This window comes from Bolinopsis microptera, chromosome 11, assembly GCF_026151205.1.
Source record: "Bolinopsis microptera isolate Bmic1 chromosome 11, MBARI_Bmic_1.0, whole genome shotgun sequence".
NCBI classification, from domain to species: domain Eukaryota; kingdom Metazoa; phylum Ctenophora; class Tentaculata; order Lobata; family Bolinopsidae; genus Bolinopsis; species Bolinopsis microptera.
In genome coordinates, this window is record NC_087082.1 from 970,261 (window position 1) to 990,730 (window position 20,470).

A 20,470-nucleotide genomic window follows, 5' to 3' on the forward strand; every position below is an offset into this window, starting at 1 on the left:
AATTTTCTTAGTCAACATTTTTCAAAGTTTTTCTGAAAAACACTTTTCTCCACGTTTCATGCTACCTTGTTCATTATAAGCCGAAAATATTTTTTCGGTCAACATTTTTCAAATTTTTTCTGAAAACCGCTTTTCTCCACGTTTCATGCTACCCTGTTCATTATTTGCCGAAAATATTTTTTTCCCCTCGATGCACAATTTTGGACTCGAGGTAATGCGATCTCGGAAGGCAGGCCTCCCCTTTGCAACACGAGCTCGGAATCGGGAGCTCTCGATACGGGATGTACGTATCGAAAATGACTCGGACCGAAAATTTTCTAAGTCAACATTTTTCAAAGTTTTTCTGAAAACCACTTTTCTCCATGTTTCATGATACTCTGTTCATTATTGGCCGAAAATATCTTTTTTTTAAATAATTTTTCTCGAAATTCTAAATTTTTCAGGTTTTCAATGGCATAAAATGGCATAAAATGGCATAAAATGGAGACTATTTCTATGGAGAAAATGGAAAAACCTATGAGTAATTCTCCATTTTCTCCATTTATGCCATTGGCCCCCCCCCCTTACTGATTCGAGGTCGATAACTAAAGTTGTTGATTTGAGCTCATGCTATAATCAAAAGAAAAAACTACAGATTCAGTAAAATCACTTGAAACAACTTGTTAAGTAATACATCATTTCATAATTCACATTGCCTCGACCTAAGCGGAAAAATTGTCCATATCTCAACATTTCAATACACGTTACCAAGATTAAAAATATCAATCACGCCATTCAACGTTAACAATCTCTCGTTACAAAGCTGAAGTTATTTCACACGATAAACTGAGAAAAAAGTTACATCACGAAGAAAGTATATAATAATAACGTGAGCGTTGGACTTGGGAGGGCTTAGCACTGACGTAATGTCCGCCAAAGTTAACGTTCTACGACTGTTCACTGTTGAGTTCATAATCAAGTCTGCCAAAATAACGTCCGATAAAGTAGGTGAATCCCACGAGCCACGAGGGAAAAGTTCGAGTTTACTATCGCTATGTCTACAATCTACATTGAGGCGATGCCGAGGTCTTTATAGACTATAGTATGTATCATACTGTTCTGAGTGATGTAACGAAAACCAGCATCGTTTAAGATACATCTAACATTACAATCTATATTACAAAAATGTTTATACTACAAAACATTTCACATTTCAAAACACAAAGATAAAAAGTAAAGTACTAAAAAATAGAAACCCTCCAGGTTTGACATTATCATTTACAAAACATCCTGCCGACAGCAGGGATCAACTGAAAACTTCTGATCTCGTAAAAACTAACATTAACACGTCCTAACAAATGAACAAGCATTATTTCAAACTCAACAATTGTCTTTTAACAGTTAACATCTACGCTTAGTTTATGTAAGCAAGTTGTCCACACTGTACTATATATAAAATGTGGATGATGTATATTGCACAATATTCCACATTTTATTCTCTCAATCACATGACACCTCAATGGAGTAGCCGGCATTCTCCACCTGCTGAATGCTCCTGTAATCAAGTTGGTCCACAGTTACAGAGTTAGAGTCCATGTGCTCCCTGACGGTAGTAGGACGGTACAGGGTGGAGAACAGTACGGACAGAGTGAACGAGCCTATCAGCACGTAATTTAGCTTATCTCTGTGTGCTTCATCAACTGAGGGAAATCAATGTGGTAACTTCGTCATGGTGCAACAAGTTTACACTCATTAATGAACCAGTTTGTATCAGTTAATGAAAACTTAATTTTAAGATACAAAAGTTTGCAAGTGGCAGTCACATCAATACATTAATGTAAATCAGCAAATCATAACAAAATACTACATAATATTACATAATATTACATAATATTACATAATATTACATAATACTACATAATATTACATAATACTACATCACATTACATAATACTACATATTATTACATAATATTACATAATACTACATAATATTACATAATACTACATATTATTTGCACATTACCTAAATGAGGAATCTGAATAAGAGCAATGAAAAACAGAGACATCAGCTGATTTCCCAGAACCATAACTGTCGAACTCAGGTCCTCACTTACTGGATGACTTGATTCTGCGCTCATGTCAAAGAACAGTGGTGCAGCTCCTGAATGTTATACGTAGGTAACGTAGCTGCAGAAATACAAGAATTTAACTGGGATTCTTTGTAAGTAAGACTCAGTCTAGATGAGATGATATAAACTATATATATATATGACATGAGATTACTTACCAGTAAGACACATAACCCCAACTATAACAGTAACCCACACTACAGTCATGTTACGGGGTAGCCAGTTCTCTAATTGTGCTACAAACACTGTCATTGTACTAGTTCCTGTCACGAGGAACAATATTGTCATTATTTTCTGAAATATTAGAGAAATTAGAGGGGGAATCTTCACAATCTAACACTCGTATTCATGCAAATAAATCATTTTAAGTTCACCTCAGATAAATAAATGATAGAATAAAATATTCACTAGACATTTTAACGCAACGGCAGTGGCGTAACAAAGCGACCTGCGACCTGCACACGTCCAACTTGGCAGCAAAATGTACCATATCACGGCCAACTTGGCGTTCGGTCGACGTGGAAAAAAATTGACGGTACAAAAAGCTGCGTAAACAGCCTGAGGGGGGAGGGCGGAGGCCGAGGGGGGGGGGGGGGGGGGGGTTTCCAAATGATTACGCTAGTGTAATTTTGACACAATGTGTAAAACTGATTACGGAGGGGCCGGGGGAGGGGGGTTAAAAATTGGCCAAAATTAATTACGTTATATGTGAACGACCCCTTAATATTCAGGATATGAAAAAATGTTAGGGGCGTCAATGGTCGATGCAAATAGTAACGTCACTGTGCAACCGGCAACGTGCACTGCTCACACTTTCTCGCAGTCCAGATTTTACAAACTGGCAGTAAGTAAATTACGATATTAGTGAAGATGATATCGCTCATCGCTCCATTACTCATGACAGGTTGTGTCTCATACATTCATGCAAGCCCGCTGAAGCACACTCGAAACAATCTAAAAATTAACTAGGGATGCGCGCGCACTATGCGCGTACAATTTCGCGCAGATACATCTGATATTTATTCAAGAGCGTGTTCCATTTTAGTACACATAATTCTAATTATAGATAGCACTTGCCACAGCTGTTAAAGATGAGCTCATAATGTTGTTATCGTCAACCACAACATCACAATAAAATAGGATGTACAAAAGGATCCAATTCTGTGTAACAAACCTTGCGTCTGGGAAACATTCCGCCCAGGCCACCAATAATAAGATTTGCTGGAACGCAAGACAGCAGCGCTGCGAAACCTATGTATCCTGCCTCTGCTTGCGAAATACCACATTTTGTTACGATCGTGTCTAAAGTGAGACCGTACCCGTTGAATGTGCCGCTGTAATAATGAGAATGAAACAGGTGCACGTATCTTCATTAGATTAGCTTAAGTAACACCAGCGTAATACAATTTTTCTTTTGTTTAGAAAAAGAAGGCCCGGACTTGATAAGGTTGATAAGGTACTTGATAATACTCACGTTGTTAATGAGAACATGAGAACGGCCAGCCAGAAATTGCCACGTTTCAGTAAAATCTTCACTCCCTGAAGAAATATGACTGTTAATTATCAATCTGGGAAGGAATCGTGTCTGTGCGAGACAGATTCCAGCGTTAAATCAGATGAGAGTGATTAGTGAACCGGTTTCAAATTTCAACGGGGATCTGCGCCCATATTTCTTATCAGCGTATTTGCAACCATACTGCAAACATTCTAGTAAATAAGTGATTTATTTCCCTGGTAAAATACAGATAAAATACGAATAAATTAATAAATTAATAAATGAATGGATGCTACCTCTTTGATGTCGAGCCTGGCTGTAACGGAGGAAGCGGTGGGTGCATAACGAGGTCGAGAGGGGAAGTAGATGACAGAAAATACCAAACATAGTATCATACAAGCTCCCTGGATCACCAAATACCACCTGAGTGTTAATGATGAAATAACACCAGATACTGAGTGTTAATGATGAAAGAACACCAGATACTGAGTGTAAATGATGAAATAACATCAGAGCAAAGAGTTCAGCAAAATGTAACAAACAATGTTGAACCAGAGATTTGTTGATTGTCATTCTCACACAAAATCATGTCATTCAAATTGTAAGTTGTTGATATACAATTTTTAGAGCATTTTAAAGATGTAAATTGTAAAATAACCTTAATCCTGTTGAGTAGTCAATGTCCTCCGCTGTATCAGTTACAAGTCCTAGCGTCGAGACTAGCGATGTGTCTGTAGAGTTAGGTTCAGGGAGTAGACTGGGTCCCAATATGAACGGTACTGCAACACCTGTTATACACCTGTTATAGACTGGGTCCCAGTATGAACGGTACTGCAACACCTGTTATACACGTGTTATAGACTGGGTCCCAGTATGAACGGTACTGCAACACCTGTTATACACCTGTTATAGACTGGGTCCCAGTATGAACGGTACTGCAACACCTGTTATACACGTGTTATAGACTGGGTCCCAGTATGAACGGTACTGCAACACCTCTTATACACGTGTTATAGACTGGGTCCCAGTATGAACGGTACTGCAACACCTGTTATACACGTGTTATAGACTGGGTCCCAGTGTGAACGGTACTGCAACACCTGTTATACACCTGTTATAGACTGGGTCCCAGTGTGAACGGTACTGCAACACCTGTTATACACCTGTTATAGACTGGGTCCCAGTATGAACGGTACTGCAACACCTGTTATACACGTGTTATAGACTGGGTCCCAGTATGAACGGTACTGCAACACCTGTTATACACGTGTTATAGACTGGGTCCCAGTATGAACGGTACTGCAACACCTGTTATAAACGTGTTATAGACTGGGTCCCAGTATGAACGGTACTGCAACACCTGTTATACACGTGTTATAGACTGGGTCCCAGTATGAACGGTACTGCAACACCTGTTATACACGTGTTATAGACTGGGTCCCAGTATGAACGGTACTGCAACACCTGTTATACACCTGTTATAGACTGGGTCCCAGTATGAACGGTACTGCAACACCTGTTATACACGTGTTATAGACTGGGTCCCAGTATGAACGGTACTGCAACACCTGTTATACACGTGTTATAGACTGGGTCCCAGTATGAACGGTACTGCAACACCTGTTATACACGTGTTATAGACTGGGTCCCAGTATGAACGGTACTGCAACACCTGTTATACACGTGTTATAGACTGGGTCCCAGTATGAACGGTACTGCAACACCTGTTATACACGTGTTATAGACTGGGTCCCAGTATGAACGGTACTGCAACACCTGTTATACACGTGTTATAGACTGGGTCCCAGTATGAACGGTACTGCAACACCTGTTATACACGTGTTATAGACTGGGTCCCAGTATGAACGGTACTGCAACACCTGTTATACACGTGTTATAGACTGGGTCCCAGTATGAACGGTACTGCAACACCTGTTATACACCTGTTATAGACTGGGTCCCAGTATGAACGGTACTGCAACACCTGTTATACACGTGTTATAGACTGGGTCCCAGTATGAACGGTACTGCAACACCTGTTATACACCTGTTATAGACTGGGTCCCAGTATGAACGGTACTGCAACACCTGTTATACACGTGTTATAGACTGGGTCCCAGTATGAACGGTACTGCAACACCTGTTATACACGTGTTATAGACTGGGTCCCAGTATGAACGGTACTGCAACACCTGTTATACACCTGTTATAGACTGGGTCCCAGTATGAACGGTACTGCAACACCTGTTATACACCTGTTATAGACTGGGTCCCAGTATGAACGGTACTGCAACACCTGTTATACACGTGTTATAGACTGGGTCCCAGTATGAACGGTACTGCAACACCTGTTATACACGTGTTATAGACTGGGTCCCAGTATGAACGGTACTGCAACACCTGTTATACACGTGTTATAGACTGGGTCCCAGTATGAACGGTACTGCAACACCTGTTATACACGTGTTATAGACTGGGTCCCAGTATGAACGGTACTGCAACACCTGTTATACACGTGTTATAGACTGGGTCCCAGTATGAACGGTACTGCAACACCTGTTATACACGTGTTATAGACTGGGTCCCAGTATGAACGGTACTGCAACACCTGTTATACACGTGTTATAGACTGGGTCCCAGTATGAACGGTACTGCAACACCTGTTATACACGTGTTATAGACTGGGTCCCAGTATGAACGGTACTGCAACACCTGTTATACACGTGTTATAGACTGGGTCCCAGTATGAACGGTACTGCAACACCTGTTATACACGTGTTATAGACTGGGTCCCAGTATGAACGGTACTGCAACACCTGTTATACACGTGTTATAGACTGGGTCCCAGTATGAACGGTACTGCAACACCTGTTATACACGTGTTATAGACTGGGTCCCAGTATGAACGGTACTGCAACACCTGTTATACACGTGTTATAGACTGGGTCCCAGTATGAACGGTACTGCAACACCTGTTATACACGTGTTATAGACTGGGTCCCAGTATGAACGGTACTGCAACACCTGTTATACACGTGTTATAGACTGGGTCCCAGTATGAACGGTACTGCAACACCTGTTATACACGTGTTATAGACTGGGTCCCAGTATGAACGGTACTGCAACACCTGTTATACACGTGTTATAGACTGGGTCCCAGTATGAACGGTACTGCAACACCTGTTATACACCTGTTATAGACTGGGTCCCAGTATGAACGGTACTGCAACACCTGTTATACACGTGTTATAGACTGGGTCCCAGTATGAACGGTACTGCAACACCTGTTATACACGTGTTATAGACTGGGTCCCAGTATGAACGGTACTGCAACACCTGTTATACACCTGTTATAGACTGGGTCCCAGTATGAACGGTACTGCAACACCTGTTATACACGTGTTATAGACTGGGTCCCAGTATGAACGGTACTGCAACACCTGTTATACACGTGTTATAGACTGGGTCCCAGTATGAACGGTACTGCAACACCTGTTATACACGTGTTATAGACTGGGTCCCAGTATGAACGGTACTGCAACACCTGTTATACACGTGTTATAGACTGGGTCCCAGTATGAACGGTACTGCAACACCTGTTATACACCTGTTATAGACTGGGTCCCAGTATGAACGGTACTGCAACACCTGTTATACACGTGTTATAGACTGGGTCCCAGTATGAACGGTACTGCAACACCTGTTATACACCGTGTTATAGACTGGGTCCCAGTATGAACGGTACTGCAACACCTGTTATACACGTGTTATAGACTGGGTCCCAGTATGAACGGTACTGCAACACCTGTTATACACGTGTTATAGACTGGGTCCCAGTATGAACGGTACTGCAACACCTGTTATACACCTGTTATAGACTGGGTCCCAGTATGAACGGTACTGCAACACCTGTTATACACGTGTTATAGACTGGGTCCCAGTATGAACGGTACTGCAACACCTGTTATACACGTGTTATAGACTGGGTCCCAGTATGAACGGTACTGCAACACCTGTTATACACGTGTTATAGACTGGGTCCCAGTATGAACGGTACTGCAACACCTGTTATACACGTGTTATAGACTGGGTCCCAGTATGAACGGTACTGCAACACCTGTTATACACCGTGTTATAGACTGGGTCCCAGTATGAACGGTACTGCAACACCTGTTATACACGTGTTATAGACTGGGTCCCAGTATGAACGGTACTGCAACACCTGTTATACACGTGTTATAGACTGGGTCCCAGTATGAACGGTACTGCAACACCTGTTATACACGTGTTATAGACTGGGTCCCAGTATGAACGGTACTGCAACACCTGTTATACACGTGTTATAGACTGGGTCCCAGTATGAACGGTACTGCAACACCTGTTATACACGTGTTATAGACTGGGTCCCAGTATGAACGGTACTGCAACACCTGTTATACACGTGTTATAGACTGGGTCCCAGTATGAACGGTACTGCAACACCTGTTATACACGTGTTATAGACTGGGTCCCAGTATGAACGGTACTGCAACACCTGTTATACACGTGTTATAGACTGGGTCCCAGTATGAACGGTACTGCAACACCTGTTATACACGTGTTATAGACTGGGTCCCAGTATGAACGGTACTGCAACACCTGTTATACACGTGTTATAGACTGGGTCCCAGTATGAACGGTACTGCAACACCTGTTATACACGTGTTATAGACTGGGTCCCAGTATGAACGGTACTGCAACACCTGTTATACACCGTGTTATAGACTGGGTCCCAGTATGAACGGTACTGCAACACCTGTTATACACGTGTTATAGACTGGGTCCCAGTATGAACGGTACTGCAACACCTGTTATACACGTGTTATAGACTGGGTCCCAGTATGAACGGTACTGCAACACCTGTTATACACCGTGTTATAGACTGGGTCCCAGTATGAACGGTACTGCAACACCTGTTATACACGTGTTATAGACTGGGTCCCAGTATGAACGGTACTGCAACACCTGTTATACACGTGTTATAGACTGGGTCCCAGTATGAACGGTACTGCAACACCTGTTATACACGTGTTATAGACTGGGTCCCAGTATGAACGGTACTGCAACACCTGTTATACACGTGTTATAGACTGGGTCCCAGTATGAACGGTACTGCAACACCTGTTATACACGTGTTATAGACTGGGTCCCAGTATGAACGGTACTGCAACACCTGTTATACACGTGTTATAGACTGGGTCCCAGTATGAACGGTACTGCAACACCTGTTATACACGTGTTATAGACTGGGTCCCAGTATGAACGGTACTGCAACACCTGTTATACACGTGTTATAGACTGGGTCCCAGTATGAACGGTACTGCAACACCTGTTATACACGTGTTATAGACTGGGTCCCAGTATGAACGGTACTGCAACACCTGTTATACACGTGTTATAGACTGGGTCCCAGTATGAACGGTACTGCAACACCTGTTATACACGTGTTATAGACTGGGTCCCAGTATGAACGGTACTGCAACACCTGTTATACACGTGTTATAGACTGGGTCCCAGTATGAACGGTACTGCAACACCTGTTATACACCTGTTATAGACTGGGTCCCAGTATGAACGGTACTGCAACACCTGTTATACACGTGTTATAGACTGGGTCCCAGTATGAACGGTACTGCAACACCTGTTATACACGTGTTATAGACTGGGTCCCAGTATGAACGGTACTGCAACACCTGTTATACACGTGTTATAGACTGGGTCCCAGTATGAACGGTACTGCAACACCTGTTATACACGTGTTATAGACTGGGTCCCAGTATGAACGGTACTGCAACACCTGTTATACACGTGTTATAGACTGGGTCCCAGTATGAACGGTACTGCAACACCTGTTATACACGTGTTATAGACTGGGTCCCAGTATGAACGGTACTGCAACACCTGTTATACACGTGTTATAGACTGGGTCCCAGTATGAACGGTACTGCAACACCTGTTATACACGTGTTATAGACTGGGTCCCAGTATGAACGGTACTGCAACACCTGTTATACACGTGTTATAGACTGGGTCCCAGTATGAACGGTACTGCAACACCTGTTATACACGTGTTATAGACTGGGTCCCAGTATGAACGGTACTGCAACACCTGTTATACACGTGTTATAGACTGGGTCCCAGTATGAACGGTACTGCAACACCTGTTATACACGTGTTATAGACTGGGTCCCAGTATGAACGGTACTGCAACACCTGTTATACACGTGTTATAGACTGGGTCCCAGTATGAACGGTACTGCAACACCTGTTATACACGTGTTATAGACTGGGTCCCAGTATGAACGGTACTGCAACACCTGTTATACACGTGTTATAGACTGGGTCCCAGTATGAACGGTACTGCAACACCTGTTATACACCTGTTATAGACTGGGTCCCAGTATGAACGGTACTGCAACACCTGTTATACACGTGTTATAGACTGGGTCCCAGTATGAACGGTACTGCAACACCTGTTATACACGTGTTATAGACTGGGTCCCAGTATGAACGGTACTGCAACACCTGTTATACACGTGTTATAGACTGGGTCCCAGTATGAACGGTACTGCAACACCTGTTATACACGTGTTATAGACTGGGTCCCAGTATGAACGGTACTGCAACACCTGTTATACACGTGTTATAGACTGGGTCCCAGTATGAACGGTACTGCAACACCTGTTATACACGTGTTATAGACTGGGTCCCTGTATGAACGGTACTGCAACACCTGTTATACACGTGTTATAGACTGGGTCCCAGTATGAACGGTACTGCAACACCTGTTATACACGTGTTATAGACTGGGTCCCAGTATGAACGGTACTGCAACACCTGTTATACACGTGTTATAGGGGTGTAAAAAAGAGTCAATAACGGAGCAATACTGTCCACATTACATTTTTATAAACTTAATGACATTGGCGTATTAACCAACCAACTAGAATTCCAGGTAATCATATCTGCAGTTTAACTTAAATTAATTAATTAATCTTCACTGATTGGTTTAACCCGAATCTCAGGGGGCCTAATTGTCGGCCACCGGCTTACGGAGGGGATCTGAAATATCCAAAAATAGCTCACTTTAAAATATGAAGAATCTAACCACGCACTGGTCGGTGGGGTAACGAGACAACAATCTACAATCGTAGTTCCAGACCGTTAATATTCCTGCTCACTAAATTAAAGTTCACAAATTGTCGTAATTTGCCCATAAATAGCTGAGAATTTCTGGGCACATTCATTGTTCAGGGAGGTAAAAGACTAACGAACTGAATTACTGGCGAGATGTAAACTCTTCAACATTTCAACACTCTTTTACATTCGTTGCAATTCTCCTGTCTAGACATCTCATTCAATGAAATGACCTGATCATATATCTTGCACACCCTTTTCAAACGTGTGTTTCTCTCATTTCTGATCGTGTCTTTTGTTTCTGCAATGTTTATAGAGATTGTCCTAGCTCTGGTGTTCTGGGTACCGGGAGGATCGGGAGGTATGTTAACACTTTGTTATAACAACTCTTTATAAAGACTTTTTTATGAGAATTACATATTTTGAAAGTACAGTGATGTTTTTTAAATCTCAGGATGTTGCTCTGTAATCTGTATCTTTTGAAAAATATAAAAACTAGCAATTTTCAGATTCCAGTTTTACACGGGTTGACAGGTTTGGGAACAGGATAACAGGTGATAAGGAAGGACTGGTGCTGTATGACAGTGGAAAGACACGTGGCTATGCATATGATTATGTATATGGAAAGGTATGTGACGATAGATTTAATGATGACGCAGCTAGTGTTATCTGTAGAGAAATGGGATATCTTACCTTTAACACTTGGAGCACTGGAGATAAGTGGCCCATACAGAGACGATATTCTAACTGATGGGTAACATGAGATGTAGCGGTCCAGAAAGTATTAGCTCTTGTAATCCCACTACTCCTGATCCTTATTGTCAGCGACATCATGACGTATTTCTTAGCTGTACACCATGTCCCCCCGGAACTCAACGTGAACGTAAAGAGGACGACTCAGACTGGTGTGGGCAATGTCCTGCCGACACTTACAAGTCTCCCGAGGGAATTGAGGAATATTGTACTGATTGCCCCGGTTCTTCTACATCAAAACCCGGTTCTTCTTATTGTACATGTCCTCCAAACTATATTTCAAGTACAGAGGACATGGTATGTATCTGCCCTGAGGGTCAGAGTTGGGTGTGGGATGGTCTGGGGGTCGGTTTATGTAAAGGTTCCGGTATTGCGTGGTTTTCAGTGGTATTGATCATCGTCATTGTTGCTCTCGCATTTCTTATCTGTCTGCTGGTCTACGAAAGAATAAAGAGGAAAAAAGAAGAATCTTCTCCATCAAAAGACAGAGGAAGCGTGTATGCAGCCAACGGTGAAGGTAAAACAAGTGAAGTCCAAACTCAAGAGGAGGTTTGATTATAACCAACACTGCAGAAAAGGAGATGAACTGTGTGATGGGAGGGAAACTTCTCTGAGAATGGAAATGTTTACGATATGATTGACAATCTAACTGAAATGATGTGATACTGTTATGACAATTGGGAAGTGTAGGGTGAAAAAAGAGAGACTTTCTTAAAAACGTTATATTTTAGTTTAGTTAGCTGGTTCAGTAGTACCCACTGAACTTGTAGTTAATTGTTTTGATTTTTAAGTTTTGAATGAAATGTTTTTCAATGATTTTAAACTAGCATTAGGAGATGTGCTGTGTAATAAAAGAAAAGGGAAACTTCTCAGAGTGTCAGGATTTTATCGATCTGATTTAGATAAAGAGCAAAGTACCACAAGCCAGGGCTGAGTGTTTGGCAGTCTGGCTGCAAATATCACGTGATAATAATACTTTATAAGGTACCAGTTTCTTTGTTGTACAGATTGTCTAGATACTTTGAAATAAAATACATAACTACAATAAACCCTCTGAAAACAGCATTTAAGTGAGAGAGACCAAGAAAATATGTAGTCCTCTAAGTTTAAGCTCTAGTTCTAGAATTAATTTCTTGTTCTTACTCTAGTATTCTTGCACACCAATAATATAGAAACACGCATCAGCAGGTCATTAGTCGAATCAACGTTCATAAATGTGTTTGTAACTTTTTATTTGCAGCCCATTTTATCGACTTTATAAGTTCAAATTGCAACATTAAAAGGTTTACTAAAACTTTTAGTTTGAACTCTAATCCGACATCTCTCGATGAGGAACTTTGAAACTATCGGCCGTCTGGACAAATGAAACAGTGACTGGACACTGTACATCATTAGATCACTGTACGAAGTGAATTTTAAAGGGTTGTACAATTCTGTAATGATTTACAGCTTGGTGCAAACTTGTGTACGCACACAGTACACACCCAATGTTACTAAATGGAAAATGGTGGAGATGTGATCGACTTTCCTTATTAATTTTCAGAGCTTAAATTGTGCGATTAACATTTTATCAAAAATGATCCGACCTTGGCGTCAGATGTTAAAGAGTAAAAAAGGAGTTTAGCCGAAACTGTTTTTATCATACCATCATTCGGACATAAATCCCCAAAAATACTTTTTCAGCACCCAAAACATGATCAAACTGTCCATGAGGGCCAGGGGTTGTTGGCTAGCAAATTAAAGTATGCAAAGTATGTACTATGTAAAGATAAAGCTTGAAAACTTTACATACCTACGTTCACACATGATATTATTATTCCTGCTACAAACAACTGTTCTTTCAATGGAAACCAGTTCACTGAAAAAACGACAGTTATGAACAAATTTGCATTTCAAATCAAGATTCTGATAAAAATTATTCATATCAATGCAAATTTAAGTTTTGCTGCTAAAAGTTTATTCTTAGCAATTACAGCATATTAATCAAGACAATTTGAGACTCCGCTGGATATTTTAAGAGATGAATCAAATCAGTTACGTCTCGCAATCTATAATTATAACTTTATTTTTAATGGAAATTGAAGTTAGTCATAGCTATAGTTATAAATCAGTAACTAACTTATTCAGTAACTAACCTGAAATGTACATGATGGAAGAGAAGGGGGCCGCTCCACAGAGCCCGTTAATTATCTGGGTCACGTGTGCAGTGTAGATAAGGTACTTCATGGGGATCACAGTTACTGATAGAATCTGAGGATTACGACGTGTCGTTCACTTAACAGTGTTTTAAAATATTAAATTTTAGAACTTGTTACTTACAGAATCAAACTCAATGATAAATATCAGCTTTAGAAAATTAAACACATATTTGATATGAACTGATCACGTGAAGGCCACGAGGGGAAATACCTTGATAATACCGGAGAAGGCAAGAAGAGAAGAGTTAGCTAGCATAACGAATCTCATGTTGGCAGCAGCCATCAGCCAGGGGAAGAGGAGGGCTCCGGGGACGAAGAAAACTGGCGTCCACAGGGACAACAAACTTACTCTCTGTAGAAAATTATATTAATAACTAAATTTGTACATGGATAAACAGGGATTGGATTATCACAGTTTCTTGTTAATGTTTCCGCAACTATAATAGTATTCGTGTACGAAAATTTGCTTTAAAACTGTTTTACGATATTATGGGATGTAGATCTGATATTTATTATGTTTATTAATTATGTAAAATTAATGTATATTAATTATGCATAGTATAATATACATTAATTAATAATTATGTATAGTATAATATACATTAATTATGTATCATATAAAATGTACAAGTTTCAAATTACCTCGTCACTCCAAAAGTATACTTTCTTCATAACCTCAGTTATTGGCCCCCATGTGTTGCCTGAACAATGTCTAAGTTACATCACTTTGTATTACCAGTTAACTGTTAAGTTGTAGCCAAAACAAGGAATCTCTATTATGGTGGGGCTAATTCAAACATTAAAATCGAGTTTTATTGAACTTGTAAAATTCTAATGTTGTATCTACACGCACAATAGAAATCACCAAGCATTATTTTATAAGCTGAGCGAAATGAACGACTTAAAACTAATGACGACGATTTAAACCATAAATCTGACCGAGTAAATTATAAACGTACCGATGAAGTTTTGTATCAGACCCATCCAACAAAGAGTAAAGAGAATATACCATCTTGCGGGTGTGGTTCTGAATACCTCACGCGGGACTAGCTGCAGTGGGGGTGAAGTTAGCGGCAACAAGAGAAGAGAAGGAGAAGATAAACATTTCTACTGCTTCACCGCTAGTTATTTTCTGAGCGCAAAGTCTTAGAGTTGATCAAGTTTCGAAACTTTAAAACGTTTAGACGTTTAAGAAAGGTATTGGGTTCAGATAGCAGGATAAGGAGTAGCAGAATTATAAGTTATTAATCACCTGACTACTAGAGAGGACTGATCTGAACGAGGCGTCCAGATCATTTCTATTATCATTTTCACTAGCACTTCTGAATAATCTGTCCCTATCTTCTGATCGGGCATTGCCTGATCTCATTAAGCTTCTAAACGTTGTTAAAAGGGTGATAATACCTTCATTAAACTATCATGGATAAAAGTAAAGTTATTGTGTTCATTTATTGAGGGTGAGAAGAATTTTGATCTCAGAATATCGAAGGGCTTGTTTCGGTTTGAACAGGTTACAGTAGTTTTCATTATTTCACACAAATTTGTATCGCACTCTTCCTTGGAAATATTATATATATAATCATTTTAGAATTTATGTTACGTGGTACGAAGAACTTGAATAAAAATACATTTTTCATTGAAAAATGCTTTTAGTGATGTTCTATCAATTAATTTTACAACTGATTAAGGAAAATATCATGAAGCAACCACGTAATATGTTATAATTAAATAAAATTGTAAATTTTTAAATAAGTCCCAAAACTGACATTGTATGAAAATAACTGTAATCAAATACTATGGTTAAAATAAATGACATGCGATGAGTTATTCACAATCAATGATAATTATTGCAATTATGACAAATCAAAAAACTAACCAATGAAAAAGAATCGCGCATATCATATAGTTGAGAATACTTTTTACCATTTTATTTTTTTCCACTATTCATAATCATATCTTATCATTAATCAAAACCCAAAATTAAAATGAACTTCAAGCCCTAGTTTGAGGGTGTGTTATTGTTTGAAGTGTCCCTGAGTAGCTGCATCCAGTTTCCACGACTTAGTGAGCCTGACGAGGAGGAGCTCCCATACCGAGGCCCCGGCCCCGGCCTCGTCCGCCTGATGGGGGGCCAGCGTTGTCACCAGGAGGGCTACCAAAGCCGCTTCCGAAACCTCCTGAACTTCCAAGGCCTCCAGAAGAGCCTAGCTTGGCACCTCCTGGAGATCCGGGGATGGGTCCAAAACCAAGCCTTTGGGCTCTCTCTGCCTCTGTCATATCAGCAAACTTGTTTACCTCTGAAATATTTGCTTTCAGAATTGCACAAATTAAACATTGAAAGTCCTGAAGCTATATATTGAAAACTAATTTTATGATACCCTAAAATGAAGTTATATGAACAGCAGCTGAACAGTGATAAATTGATGTCGCTTGGGTTAAAGTTCCAAATTTTTTGAACCACTAATAATTACTGACCAGTAGTGTAAGACAGATTCTGACTGTTGATGTCGTTTACCATCTTAACGGTTTCTTTGAAAATTTTGTATCTGTCAGTCGATTCATCCCGGCTGGTGTATAATCCCACTCCCTGAGTTTGTTGGTTATTTAATGTTTCTTGTTAAACTTATATATAATGTAAACTCAACTGTAGGAACTACAGTGGGACCAGCATTTTACGAACAACAGCTGAGATAGTATTATCTTTACTTACATCCTCGACATCTTTGTTAGCTTGGAAGGCGATGAAAGCACATAGATAATCCTCTGAAACGAATATTGCTTGAATATCTTTCCGTCATTAATTTGGAATAAACGGGATCGACGCTGATATACCGAATGACCAATTTCATTACTGTGAAACGAAATTTTATAATTTACAAAGATTATCTTACTTTCTTCTTTGACTTTCAAAAGTGTGTCTTGATCCTTGTATATTTTCTTGTCCAAACATTTTGATGCGTCTACCGACTGAAGGAGACCATTATTTTCCATCTTGGGCAGGACAACCTTGCTCAACTTATCCTCTTGCTGAAACATTTCTTCTTTATCACATGAATTTAAATTACATCTTAAATATCTGAAAGATGCCTTTACATCGGGCAGGGCAGACAAAATGTGGAAATATTACATCTTCTTAAACTTCCTCGACAACCACCTAGTTTACATAATCACTTTAGTTTCCATTTTATATTAGAAAAGATGTAGTGTATGAAAGTTGAAACTAACCGAAACAACAGCAGCGCTGGGTGGAGCTAACATTTCATTGTCAGCGCTGACCACTAACAGCAATCCTAAGACTGCTACAATCTTCAACATCTTGCTACTGGGCATTATTATGTAATTAATTTGTTGAATTTTTGTTGGGTTTGTTGGTGACAACCAGAATAGGTGGCAATCGATGCGCCAAAAGTTTAAAAAATAACATCATACTTTATCATCACTTGGGCTAAGGATAACACCATTTCAGTAATTGAAAATTGAAAACCGTCCGACAAAGTGAAAAAACTTGAGTCAAGTCGAGTATAATTCAGCAAACAAAACTTCCTAATACAGTTTATATATAAATAATAATTATTATACTGACAAATATGTTAATAATCTTACAAATTTCACCAGAAATTCAACAAGTAACAACCCAATAACAACAATTCAATGGCTAACTCACCAAGACCAATCTGAACTATGTCATTAAACCAAATTATATCTTGCAAAAATATACAAATAATAGACATTTTACATGATCACAGTGAAATAAAACCATGGCTTTAAGAAAATGTAACCAATGAAATGATTCAGTTCAACTGAAAAACTTGAATGCAAGAACAAACTTATAAAGGAACTTCGGATGCTTTAATTCTCGATTGTCATGAGGTAACACCCTTGTAAACGTGCAACATAGAAATATTTACAATTTAAAACCAATTCAAGGCATATGTTATGCTGAAATAATGTCCCTCATTGAAAAATGTAAATTCATCACCATATGGTTAAAACTCACTTGTAATTCAAAACAGAGGTATTATATTGTACCTACTACAAATTACTTCGTTAACATCTGTCCAAAGTAAATTCACCATCTTGATTTCATACATCATTTAAGACCAACACAATATGTCTTGTAGATCGCAGTATTTTTTAATATACTGACGAAAACAGACTAAAATACTCTGCAAAACTAAAGCAATGTCAGCAGCAGAATCTTTAGTTTTCAGCCATTGTCTAAATTTTTAGTTTTCCTTTTAGGGTAGGTATTAGATCTTACATCCAATAAATGTGGACATATAAATTATACACTTAACTAGTTTTCTTAGAAGTGAAAATACACTGTAGGCCGGCCATATGACGATTATTTGTAGATTCAAAACAGCTTCTTTTTATCAAACTGGAGCAGTTTTGAACACTTAAATAGAGGTTTACAGAACAGCAATTATTTATTAAAGCTATCACTGATTACTTCTGCACAGTTCTTTGGGTAATGGGGGATACATCCATTTGGTCTTTTCTAACTCGTCTACTAGACCTCTCATATAATCTAATCGTCTTTTGTGAGCTTCCGTGGAAGATATGGTTTTCTGAAAGGAATATTTTTTAATATTTTATCTGTGACCATCATTAAATCTAAGCTCTAAGTTAGGTACAGTATTACTAAAAGGGTAAAACAAGGAATTTTGTTCATTGATCTGACCTGTTCTTTTACAGCTGTGTTAGCAGCAACTGAGGAGGCTGATGAGCTGGAACTTGGTCCCTCAGAATTAGCAGGTTGTTCTTTAGGTGAAGAATTGAAGGAAAGCCGGCACCTGACTCGGTTTAGAGACATGACTACAAGGTTTTATTATTGTTAGCAACATCGGTTTTAGCACGTTAACTGTGCAGTAAATAAAATTATTGAATTTGTTAGAGATTGCTTTCATTCTATACTGATAAATCCAGAGTTATTCCTCCTCATATCGGTGGGCTGCACATTTTTGGCCATTACAGTTCACCTTTGGGGTTTCATTAACCTAATAATAATTTATATCACAGGGGTAGTTTCGATATTATGTTCATGATAAGGTATGGGGCTGCTGCAAGTTATATTTTGCTAAGATATTACAGCTTTTGCAAGCTTAAGTAATCTAGGCAAGGTCAATTTTAAAGTTTTTGAATTTTGTTGAACACTGTTTAAGGCTAAGTTCCAGTCATTTGGTTCTCCTTCCTTTTGAGTGTGAGCGATGGTTATTTTTATAGATGATTTGAGGTGATTGGGCTTACAGGTGAATATAGTTAGCATAAGATTTTGTCGTACTGTGTTCCATATTGTCCCTGCTCTGTATATGTAGATGTCTGGTGGTTTAGGTGTGAGAATAAATATCTCTTTGCCAATTCTGCCAGATGTTTCAAAGAGGTAGTATAGTGATATAATAGGGGTTCTATATTTCAAGACCTTGAAGATGTCATTAATACAATGGTAGAAGTACAGATTATGCACATTCATGATTTCATGAGTGTTGAAGAGGGGTTTAGTATGCTCCTTTCTGTAGAGTTCGTTGCCCAGGATTTGCTCCCCGTAGGATCTGCATCGAGCACTAGTTTTAAATTGACTGTAGAGTGATTTAGCACGCTCGCACACATTTGTTGTGCTTTGAGCTCAAAGTAACGTCTTTTGCTCCATTTTCATCACTATACCAACTCCGATAGCCACAAAGTTTTTCGGACTGTGTTGAAAGTCCTATCCGGACAGTGTTAAAATTTTTATCCGATTAGAAGCTTTTTACAAATTTTCAAAATAATCTCATTCCATGCCAGGAACCGAAGATATGACAAAATAATACAATAAAAATCAACGAATTTTGTCAAATAACGCGACTTTTAAACTTGGCGCAGTTTATTATATCTCCACCAAAAGCACACTCCCCAAATTGCACGCATTGCTGTAACTTCTCTCAAACTTCATGAATCGAGATAAATTAGTTTGAAATGTATATAGCTATTTTTGCTCCAAAACACAAAAGCCGCGCAGCATCAAATATGGCACCTAGGCGAAACTCACTGATTTTTACAAAAAGGTATGACAAATTTGTTATTGTTAAAATTCTCACAGTCTCTATAAAAGAGTGGTACAAAAATTTTAAAAATCCGAGCAAGTTTATTTTAATCGTGCACCCCCTATCATTAGTGCTTTTTTGAAAATGAACGTACAACGTCAAACGTAGGCAGTAGAGTTATTATTTATTTGGTAGGTTTATAACCTACCAAGACGCGCGTCTAGTATTTCATATTTGGAACACATTTTTTAGGTAAACACTAAAATAGGCCCATTTTGTTTCACTTCGTGACCCTTATCGCCATTTCATTTAGTGAAATGAAATCGCCCCAGTATCGGGGCGAAAGCTCCACGATACAGCCGCGTCCTCGTGTGCGGCGGGTCTACAACTTGTAGCGCGATGCGTTACTGGGCCGCGCACTCCATTATGCTTCTCGAAACCACCTCGCTAGATCGGCGAGATGCGCTACTGAGCCTCGCCGAGCTGCGAAGAATTGACATCGTCAATTAAGCTAAGTCTACAACGTGAGGCAAGGCCAATATCATCACAGTTTATTCATATTAGTTGGGTTCATTTAAGGTTAGGGTTGACACAATTGTTTCAACCCTTTTTCGCGTGCAAAGCGCGCTGCGACCACAAAAGGCCGGCTGGAGTGCACGAGATCAGAGAGGTATACAACGTGTAGCGACGTTTACATGGCACGCCAATCCCAATG

At 39.5% G+C, this 20,470-nt stretch overlaps 3 protein-coding genes across 3 annotated transcripts in view; 1 reads left to right on the top strand and 2 right to left on the bottom strand.

Moving 5' to 3' along the window:
* LOC134822730 (phosphatidate phosphatase LPIN1-like) overlaps positions 1–20,470 on the top strand; it is a 582,707-nt gene that overhangs the window by 286,840 nt on the left and 275,397 nt on the right.
* On the bottom strand, positions 596–15,142 carry LOC134822731 (solute carrier family 49 member 4 homolog). Its single transcript, XM_063833956.1, has 13 exons — positions 14,985–15,142; positions 14,692–14,782; positions 14,375–14,433; positions 13,944–14,084; positions 13,670–13,784; positions 13,327–13,392; positions 4,264–4,393; positions 3,902–4,028; positions 3,585–3,649; positions 3,285–3,444; positions 2,269–2,404; positions 2,005–2,142; positions 596–1,679 (listed from the first exon to the last, which is right to left on the bottom strand). The coding sequence occupies exons 1-13, from the start codon at positions 15,099–15,101 to the stop codon at positions 1,480–1,482; spliced, it is 1,545 nt and encodes a 514-aa protein (XP_063690026.1). The 5' UTR covers positions 15,102–15,142; the 3' UTR covers positions 596–1,479.
* LOC134822743 (uncharacterized) lies at positions 15,236–17,075 on the bottom strand. Its single transcript, XM_063833982.1, has 5 exons — positions 16,958–17,075; positions 16,624–16,759; positions 16,443–16,495; positions 16,208–16,319; positions 15,236–16,029 (listed from the first exon to the last, which is right to left on the bottom strand). The coding sequence occupies exons 1-5, from the start codon at positions 17,060–17,062 to the stop codon at positions 15,794–15,796; spliced, it is 642 nt and encodes a 213-aa protein (XP_063690052.1). The 5' UTR covers positions 17,063–17,075; the 3' UTR covers positions 15,236–15,793.